Source organism: Wasmannia auropunctata, unplaced genomic scaffold (genome assembly GCF_000956235.1).
Source record: "Wasmannia auropunctata unplaced genomic scaffold, wasmannia.A_1.0 LD335974.1, whole genome shotgun sequence".
NCBI classification, from domain to species: domain Eukaryota; kingdom Metazoa; phylum Arthropoda; class Insecta; order Hymenoptera; family Formicidae; genus Wasmannia; species Wasmannia auropunctata.
Window position 1 is genome coordinate 271986 of NW_012026916.1, and position 10467 is coordinate 282452.

The 10467-nt window shown below is 36.0% G+C and overlaps 2 protein-coding genes across 2 annotated transcripts in view; one reads left to right on the top strand and one right to left on the bottom strand.

Annotated features, from left to right (window-relative positions):
* Window positions 1-12: 12 nt before the first annotated feature.
* The window catches only part of LOC105454825 (hydroxyacid oxidase 1-like), a 10886-nt gene continuing 431 nt past the window's right edge, over window positions 13-10467 (bottom strand). Inside the window, 8 exon segments of the mRNA XM_011697724.1 lie at window positions 13-138; window positions 214-346; window positions 463-591; window positions 960-1168; window positions 1170-1216; window positions 9342-9493; window positions 9746-9906; window positions 10003-10196. Of these exon segments, the coding sequence (XP_011696026.1) occupies window positions 16-138; window positions 214-346; window positions 463-591; window positions 960-1168; window positions 1170-1216; window positions 9342-9493; window positions 9746-9879 (927 nt within the window). The 5' untranslated portion in view covers window positions 9880-9906; window positions 10003-10196 and the 3' untranslated portion in view covers window positions 13-15.
* Window positions 2928-7180, top strand: LOC105454824 (N-acetylgalactosaminyltransferase 6). The gene is made up of 2 exons (XM_011697723.1): window positions 2928-3440; window positions 5469-7180. The coding sequence occupies exons 1-2, from the start codon at window positions 3240-3242 to the stop codon at window positions 7095-7097; spliced, it is 1830 nt and encodes a 609-aa protein (XP_011696025.1). The 5' UTR covers window positions 2928-3239; the 3' UTR covers window positions 7098-7180.

Genomic DNA, 10467 nt, shown 5'->3' on the forward strand with positions numbered 1-10467 from the left:
GTGTGTTCGACAAATTCATACCATTTTTGCACCCAACGCCAAGGCTTTGAATACATCGATACCTTGCGTCACTCCACCGTCCATATAAATTTCGACTTTATCTCCTACAGCTTTACTTATTTCAGGTAAAACTTCGATCTATGAATATAATTATTTCTAAATTGTCTAATAATTTCTAATATCGGAATCTTTTTAAGCAAGAGATGGACCAACCCTTGCTGGAACACTATCTATCTGACGCGCACCGTGATTTGATACTATGATACCGTCGATCCCATTTTCTACAGCTAGACGTGCATCCTCTACCGTTAGTACTCCTTTAAGAATTACCGGGAGCGTTGTAATTCTACAACAATTTGATTTAAATATTTGCCTTTGCTCGACGCAGTACGATAAAAGATCTAATAATGCTCCAAAATGTCAAGATAAGAAGAAAGTTCACAAACGGTGATACGCAGATACCTTTTAAGCCACTTTACATCATCCCAGGAGAGGGATGCATCGAACAATGCAGAAACATATTCATTGAGGCTAGAGCCAGTTTTCGCGTAATTTATTCGCTGCGATAAATCACCTTGGAAATTTGCAAATCTAAAACAAAGAGCGTTTTTATATGCGTATCACTGTTTTTATGTTTATACATATACATATATTATATGAATTTCATTTAAATTAACAAATCTATATGTAGGTATTGACTTTTTTATTATTTATTTTAAATTTATCAAGACTAATTAATTTTTTTATATTTAGAATTCTAAGCACAAAATTTTCTTACAAATGCTGTCATTTCTTGTCTTAATTTGTATTCTTCAAAATTTTAATGAATTTACTAACTCGCGTCGTTCATCTATACATTTAATACATGTATTTTCATATACTATATATAATATTTGTTCTATACATTCAATATATTTTCTATATAATTTCAATAATATGTAATATCTCCGAATTCATACCTCAAGTGGCTAGGCAACGAGAATTTATTTCTTAAATCGGCGCGTCTGTCACTAAAAAACGGCGTGTCGATGGGGAGAACCAGCGCTTTGAAACCAGCACGTTCGGCACGTCTTATCAAATTTAAGGTAACATTTCTGTCATTATAAATATAGAGCTGGAACCACTTTATACCCTTCGGCGCAGCTTCCGCCACTTCCTCTATACTACCTCGTGGACATCGTCGAAAGAATAAAGATCGTTCCCGCCGCTTGAGCAGCTGCAAAAAGGCAAAAGGCAGCGACAAAAACACATTAAAACAAGTAAAAAAAGTTAAACGATAATATGTCTATAAATTGGACAAAACGAATATTTTCATTTTACTCACATATGTAAAATAAAATACATATCAATAAACTCCAATTAACTTAATTGATTAATTCATGCAGTCAGTAGAATTGCTTAAAATAAATTTTCTAATTGTATAATTCATTGTCCTTAATCTAATATATTGCATATATTTCTTTTCCATATATTAAGCTATAAAATATTAATAGTTCTGTCAGCTATTAATAAAATAACACGCGCACATGCATGATGTATTACTGTATCGGTATTATATTGAACGTTTCGTCAAGACGCGCCAATTACATTATATTTGGTATATATATATTTTATACGTACGACTTTAAATTGATAAAAAAGACAAATATAAAAGTTAATCGACAATTACACTTTTATTTTTAAACTTTTATTTTTTAGCGAAAGATAACAGTGTAAAATAATGGCGCGATGAGAACAATGTACAATGCGAAAGAAATATACAGTTGTTACATCCGTAGTATCTTTCGCAAAAAGACCTGCTACAAGTTATGAATAACACAGATAATGACAGGTTACGCGTGTTGCAGAAACAAGTCGCGTGATGTAATCGTACAGGTGAAATCGAGGTTTGCAAACTACAATATAATACTAATATTAGTTAGCTGGGTAATGAGCGCAACAGCACACACAACGGTATAACTGACACAATAATTATTTCAATAACTGAAAATACAGAACGATCGCAAATGATCAGAAACTAAATCAGGCTAAAATATGTCAAAATAGATCAAATTGACAAGATCGTAAAATTTAACCGAGATTACCTTTTTGACATTTGATACTATAAATAATTTTTAAATAAACGCGATAAACTTTAATTGCAGATTAGATTTTTCGGTTTGGATCCACCCTTGAGCCCCTTCGAGGATAATTTCGATTGAACTTTGATTAATTTAATCGAAGATTATATTAATATATATGGTATTCGTATTTTAATTGTTAATTAACGTAAACAGAATTATTGATTTTTATTGCTTGATACATAAAAAAATGATTAGGAACAACAAATTGTATACAGTTAGAAATTTTATGCAAGCAATTCCTAGTTATAAATTAATCGCCAATTATCTAAATCAATGATTAATTTTTAATAACAATTATAAAATTATTAATTCTTGCTTAAAGCATAAAAAGAAAGACAAACAGAATAAATGACAATTATAATCGAGTTATAAATATATTAGAATTAGAAATTTAATTTGCTGCAATGCCAGTTGAATTAATCATTGGTTAAATTAATCGGAGTTTCATCAAACTATCAAAGTCACCTTTAGCGAGAGAATACTCGAATCCATGTATAAATGATTTCCTTAAAATTCACATATTCTTATTTCTTATTTAAAAACACATTTGTGCATAAGGACAGAGATCTCGATCGATGCTAATCGATTTATAAGAACCGCTAAGCCGCTACATTTGGCAAAAAGATGGGCGGCTGCAGCGGCAGGTGAGATCGCGCGGGCGGATACCGATAGAAAACGAGTTTCCTTAGCCCAAGTTTGCGAAGTGCGAAGTCTCTCTCTCTCTCTCTCTCTGTCTCTCTCGCGACGGCAATCTCCCACCCACTCCCAAATATATCAGTCATCACGCGGCAAGCGGAGCAGCTGCAGTGGGCAGCAGTCGCGCGTGTTGTTCAGTTCGGGTTTCGTCGGCTCTCTATCATCGCGTATGCCGAAGCGCCGGGGAGTCGACGGCTATATCTCGGCTGCATCTCCTGGCCGCTGCCGCGCGGCGCGGTGATGACGGACGACGCGTCCGTCCGTCCACGCCTGGCGAGATCCGCCTGCGTCTACCGCGAGTGCCACGTACTACGCGCGACGACGAGGTAAAGAGGTGAGGTTAAGTCCTCCTCGTCGTGAGGGAAGGAAACCGGCGCGAGGCCGAGCCCCGCGACGAGACATGATCCTCTCGCGAAGAAGATGAGGCGAAACGTGATCAGCCTGATCAAGTTCCTCCTCCTGGCGGCGTTCACCGTGCTCCTCACCGTCGTGGTGTTCCGTTACGCGCGATCGCCGCCCAGCCGTCGAATCCCGGCGCCGCTCGACACCCTGGCGGCGGCGGCGGTCGCCGCCGACCCGAGGGATGACAGCAATCGAGGAAACGACGAGCGTTCGCGTCAGGTACGAACGGGAAGCCAAGAGTGACTAGCGTCAAGTAATCACGTCAAGTCGAGCAACTCTGCCTCGCCGCCGTGGAGTAGTAAAACGGATGTTTACTTGCACGTCGTTTAGGCCCATTTTTATAATATATGGTTAACGAAAAAGTTAGGTTAACTAAAACTTGAAAGTTAATTAAAACACACTTTCATAAGCTTATAATCAAATAAACTAAAGATTACGTGTACACCAGTTGAGTTGGCATCAAGTTAACTTGATGGTTAAATTCTAATCGAAAACGTAGTTAAATAATAAACTTCTTGATCATTTTTAACCTTTAGGTTACCGTACATTGTGAAAATGGACCTTAGACATAACTCATAAGTTCGGTAGTGAAGTTTATCGGAAACATACACTTATTGTTAGCAAAGTGTATCTGTTCCAAATCTTATGAATGCCAGCAGGAACGTAGCAAATGTATTATACTGTTAACAGAATATCAGCTGATTAATTGACAGAATCTGTCATTTTATAAAACATTTTAAATATTTTGTAAACATTTGAATGATGTCCAGATAACCAAATCAGAAAGGAATTTTGTAAAGTGTCTGCTGTAAATTTTTGTTGATAGATTGCTAATAGAAACACAATAAGGTCTATTAATAAAATATGACAGTTGATTGATTACAAAAGTCAAACAGAATCTATCATTTTATTTAAAATACATGTTTCTTATTATGACAGTCAAAACTATCAAAAACAGATTTTATAAAATCTATTTTATACAAATTTTGTTTAATAGAAACATCACAAGGATCTAATCTAACAGAAAATAATAGCAGTTTGATTACAGAAACGTAGCAGAATCTGCCGTAATTTTATAATATTTTAAATAATATTTAGAGGCAGTCAAATTTGTTAAAAACAAATGTTATAGTGTCTATTACAAAATTTTGTTAATAGAATACTAACAATACATGACAAAATCCATTGACAGAATATCACGGTCGATTGATTGCAAAATCTACCATTTTGTAATCATTTAAATGATATCCAGGTAGTCACAAATATATTAAAAACAAATTAGCCACACAAAAGTGTTTACTATAAATTTTGATAGAACATCAATAAAAACAACAAAATTTTATCAACAGAATATAACGACAGATTAATTACAGGAACCACGAAGAATCGCGTAACCATTTCGTAATTATTTAAAAGATGTGCTTCATTTAAATGATCGAGAAATGACAGCTTCTGCTCGGTTTCTGCTAGACGAGTTTAATATGAGAACGTAGTTGATGCCAATTTGTTTTAATATTTTGTACAGATCTAGCGAGACAAACTGTTAGCGTATTGCTAAGATTTTGCTTACGGAGATACCTATAAATGGAAAGCGGTACGACATTTCATCGAGTTTGATTCCTGAAGAAAAAAAAAGTCTTAACAAGATACCAGACCTCGTGCCAGACGTCAAGCACGGGGGGAGAATTGGAACCGTTGTAACTTCGTTAAGTTCAATTTCCTGCTGGCATAATAAAAGAAAGCTTTACTTGGATTATCGCGTTTATAATATAAATCGCGAATCGTTCAGAGCATCAACAGCAGTCGAAGCATTTTCGATATCATACCGGATATTACGAGATATTACCTCTTATGCGCATACATACTTAAAAACCTACTTTCCTCATATGCACACAACAGTAGTTAGCAAACGAGTTTTAGTTGCATCTCTCTTGCATTCCTAGGAATCAGGAATGTATCAAGGTGATTGCGTACCCAAGTCTATTATTTGCAAATTAGCTTGTTCTTCGCAAAAATGTCCTTTACTTTACGACTTCTGATTTTTCACGTATCGCCACGGACAATTGTCGCTCGTTTTCTGAACGTGATAACAATACTGCTTAATGTAAAAAATGAACGGAGGATTATTTTTTGAAATTCAACCCGCGTCTTTGCGGTCATCTCTATGAATAAGTCTCTCAGCTATTATAAATACAGACAAGCGCTACCTTCAGCCTTGACTTTACTAATACCATATATATTTCACAGGATTTGGATGACAAAATCGATTGGCATGATTACACGAAGATTGAGGAAGAGGAGAAACGTATGGGGATGGGGGAACACGGGAGACCAGCCTTTCTCTCCCCATCCCTCGACGCGCGAAAAGAAAAATTGTATCAAGTAAATGGATTTAATGCAGCTCTCAGCGATGAGATCTCAATGAATCGTTCAGTGCCTGACATTCGCCATCCAGATTGTAGGAAAAAGAAGTACTCGAGGAGCCTGGATCCCGTTTCTGTGATAGTGTCCTTCCACAACGAGCATTTCAGCACGCTGCTGCGCACCTGCTGGAGCGTGGTTAATCGCTCGCCGCCTTCCCTCTTAGAAGAGATCATACTGGTCGACGATGCCAGCACGAAAGTCGAGTTAAAAAGGAAGCTAGACGATTACGTTGCCCAGCACTTGCCGAAGGTGTCGGTCGTGCGGTTACCAAAACGCTCGGGATTGATTAGAGGTCGATTGGCGGGCGCGAAGAAGGCGAGAGCGAAGGTTCTCGTGTTCCTGGACTCGCACAGCGAGGCTAATATAAATTGGCTGCCGCCGTTGTTGGAGCCCATCGCGCGGGACTACAAAACCTGCGTCTGTCCATTCATCGATGTGATAGCTTACGAGACTTTTGAGTACAGGGCGCAGGACGAGGGCGCCCGAGGAGCGTTCGACTGGGAGTTGTACTACAAGCGGCTTCCGTTACTTCCCGAGGATTTGAAGAGACCCGCGGAACCGTTCAAAAGTCCCATAATGGCGGGCGGTCTGTTCGCGATCAGCGCCAAGTTTTTCTGGGAATTAGGCGGTTACGATCCGGGCTTGGATATATGGGGTGGCGAACAGTACGAGCTGTCTTTCAAGATCTGGCAGTGCGGCGGTCAGATGTACGACGCGCCGTGCTCGAGAGTCGGTCATATCTATCGTAAATTCCCGCCGTTCCCCAATCCCGGCCGCGGCGACTTCCTGGGAAAGAACTACAAGCGGGTCGCCGAGGTGTGGATGGACGAGTACGCGGAGTACATCTACAAGAGACGCCCGCACCTGCGAACGTTGGATCCGGGTGACTTGTCGGAGCAGAAGGCCTTGCGCACGAGATTGCGCTGCAAACCATTTAAATGGTTCATGGAGAACATTGCCTTCGATCTCGTGGAGGTGTATCCGCCCATCGAGCCAGACGACTTCGCCTACGGGGAGATTAGGAACATGGGCGCGACCGAACTGTGTTTGGACTCGAAGAAGCGGAAGAGGGACGAGCTTGTCGTGATGGACACTTGTATGAAGGACGATCCGAAAGTGTCGGGCGAGCAGGAGTTCCGGCTGACCTGGCATAAGGATATCAGACCGAAGGATCGCACGGATTGCTTGGACGTGTCCAGAGGCGAGGAGAAAGCACCGGTGAGCTTGTATCCCTGCCACGGAAAACAGGGCAATCAATTGTGGCGTTACGACGTCGAAAAGCAGTGGCTGCAACACGGTTACTCGTCCAGATGCCTGGACACCGATCCGGGCGGTAAAAAGGTGTTTGTGACTGCATGCGACAAATCGTCACCCACTCAGAAATGGCGGATAGAGCAAGTTAACATGAAGGCGATTAATAATTGGGAGAGCATAGGACCCAAGCTCAAGTGAATTCTCTTTCTTCGTACTGCCATGTTACTTGAACAGTAGGCTCGCGCCGAATTCCTACTCGTTATAGAATTATAGAAATCTAAGAAGGATCCCTTTATTTCCTGGTTACTAGTCATCGCAAATTTCAATTTGAACATACTGCATTTATGTTAATAATTAACGAAGGGCAAGACTCAATCGACGCGCGACCCGAGTAATTTTGCAGGTAAGGCGAAATTTTTGTTCCTTAGATATGCAGACCGGAAGCAAGCAGTCTTCATATCGGCGGATGCGTCTATACATATCGCATAAGCGCTCTATCGTGCCTTACATTACATAGCCATACGTAGGAGTACGGTACGATAATAATCTTAGCATTTAAGTTTCACCTTTCGCTCAAATTAATATTAATAAACACTTATATCTCTTCAAAATATCAAATATCCTTTCAAATCTTACTTACTCTTACATTTATGTGTATAATAATGTAAATTTTTTCTCGTTAAAGCCGAACTTTTTTTTAACGGGCCAAGTTCTAGACATTTTATTAAGAAATCGTGAATATAATATTTATTTAATATGAAGTGTTAAAAACTATTTTTCTCTCAGTAACTTTAGAAATGATAATAAAATTTCGTAATTTCTTAAGATTTTTATCTTTTCATACGGCATATAAAAAATTCTATGAACATTAAAAGAATACTCTTTATAAGCTCTAATAATTTTCGAGAAAACAACTTATAATAATTTATGTAACACATCTTGTATAATAGTTTTATAACTATTCATTCCATTATCACGTATAGTTTTATAACTATTCATTCCATTAACCCATATAAATAAATATTATAAACTATTTTATCAGATTAGATTATTTAAAAAAACTAGTGACGAAAAAGAAGATATCTAAAATAGCTCTTCATTTTTAATGCGTAAATTACAGAATAACTTGAATAGTAAATTCAGAATAACTTAAAATATATAAAATATATTTTTTTCTACTAATACGCAGATATTATATAATACAACAAATTGTAAAATGAATAATAAGTATGCATTTTTTTAGTCTTAATATCTATCAATATAACTTTTGGTTGAAATATATATTTAATTTATGAGAGAAAAAGATGGAGTTTGTCATTCGATATTGTTTTTTTTTTTTATCTCTATTGTATTCCACAATTACATATTTACAGAAGCATGATTGCTTCTTATTGAAAGTTATTCTGCAATATACTCAAAGCTGAAAATGGAGTATTCGTTAGCAATTGTATATAAGAGCAAATGCATCAATATATTTAAGCATTGAGAAATACTGAAGGGTGTTTACTGAAAAAATTCTCTGAGAATTCTCGAATTTTTCAGATATTTTTATTTAAAATTCAGATAAAACAGATAAAACAATTTTTAAATACAACTTTGAAATAAATTTAAGTGCAAGTAATGCAAACAAATTATATTTATATTGTAAATTAGAAGAAGACAAATACCACGATTAAATTTCATTTTCTAAATTGGAGCCTATAAAATACTACAGAGAAGACTTACTGCAATATAGTATCAATGATCTATTCTTTTTTGCTGAATATTGTCTTCTATCGTTATTTTGATTTATTAAATAAAATCTTACGAAACAAGAATATACATGAATGTACGCGAATGCGTATATCACACTTATTGCTAATCAATCAATATCGATATTTTGCATTGACAAGAAAAAATTATCAAAGAAACAATGTTTCTGGAAAGAGACATAATTTAAATGTAAAAATAAATTTCCAAAAATTTCTCTGAGTACCAATAAAATGTTATAAAAATCTGATTTTCAAGGATAAAAAAATCTGAAAATTCCAGATTTCCTAAGTTTTTTCAGTAATAAACACTCTGATTGAAGCACACATTATTCTTTACATTCATCAGTATATTCGTTTATGTTTAAACGCGGATGTTTGACAATTACGGAATGGTAAATGAATGTTGGAGAAGTATTGTTAACTGTCTGTGATCGTTGGTGTGTCTGGGCTAATCTTTGATTATTACTATTTTTATAGAATATTTATATGATTTAATACACGTTTGTATTTGTAAAAAATCCTTATATAAATATATATATATATATGTATATTTTACAATAAATATAACATACCAATCTGATGATAAAAGTACAGTATGCAATAAAGTTGTAGTTCTGATCAATTAACAATTCCACGTGTCAATATCTCATTGCGCTATCTAGTAAATATTTCACGAAACACATCTACTTACCTCTTGCATTAGCGCACTCTCCATCGGGATGTGCCATACGTTGCATCGCGGTAGGTGCGACCCCCAAGGGCATTGAGACTTTGTGACCTAGTACTATCGTGCTTATATCTCTTTTCGACACGTCTCGCAAGAATCTAGGACGTATTCTGTAACTGCAAAAATATTAAAAATGATCAAAAACTCGGGGTCTCATTTTTAATTCTCTCCTGACACGAAGAATACATATTATATATCCTATTTTCAAAATATCCTATCTACAAAAAATATTGAAGGAATCACATATACTCAATATAGGTAACTACAAAAATTATAACAACTTTCTACTTTTTCTTCTTCAAATATTTCGCATCGAATATGCACAATATTCTACGTTTTTATTTTTAGATTAGATAGATTTAATTTACTTCTTGAAAGCTTTCCTATTCCATTTAACGCTATATTCTTCTCTTGCGCCACTCTTATAGTAGTCCCTCACGGAAGCAGGCAAACGTTCCTGAGCATGCTTCTCGTAGTCCTCGACACATACGTACGCTGTCATTCTATTACGTCAAAAATTAATATCACACTGTAAAAAGTATTGTTATTGTAATTAATTTTACAATTAAACATAAAACAATTTATAATAAATCTAATCGAGAAGAGGCCATGTCAGCTGACTCACCAATTTCAATGAAAATATTTTTGTTAGTTGCATAAAATTTTACGAATTCGTTTGCCAATTCTGAGAATGTTAAATGATTTTACATAGAAACTTCATTTATTGAATACTTGCAAATGTTTCATTAGTGAGTCAATCCACACGTGTAATTTCCTCTTATTAAATTTATTTCATGTTTCATTCTCTTGTAATCCTATCTAAAAAAAGATATATAAATTTGTTCATTATGTATATATTATCGAGAAAGAGAGAGAGAGAGAGAGAGAGAGAGAGAGAGAATTCTCCCTCTTTGAAAAATGATTACTCTGTCCGAAGCGTTCGTAATTAGATGAAATATATGGAAAATTGTCGACTTATTCAAATTTAACTGAATTTAACTACAAATATTTTTCAATATTTGCACAGATAAATAGTTAGATTTTAATGTTGCATTATAAGCTAATTGTACAAGTTTATGCTGTCTCTTAT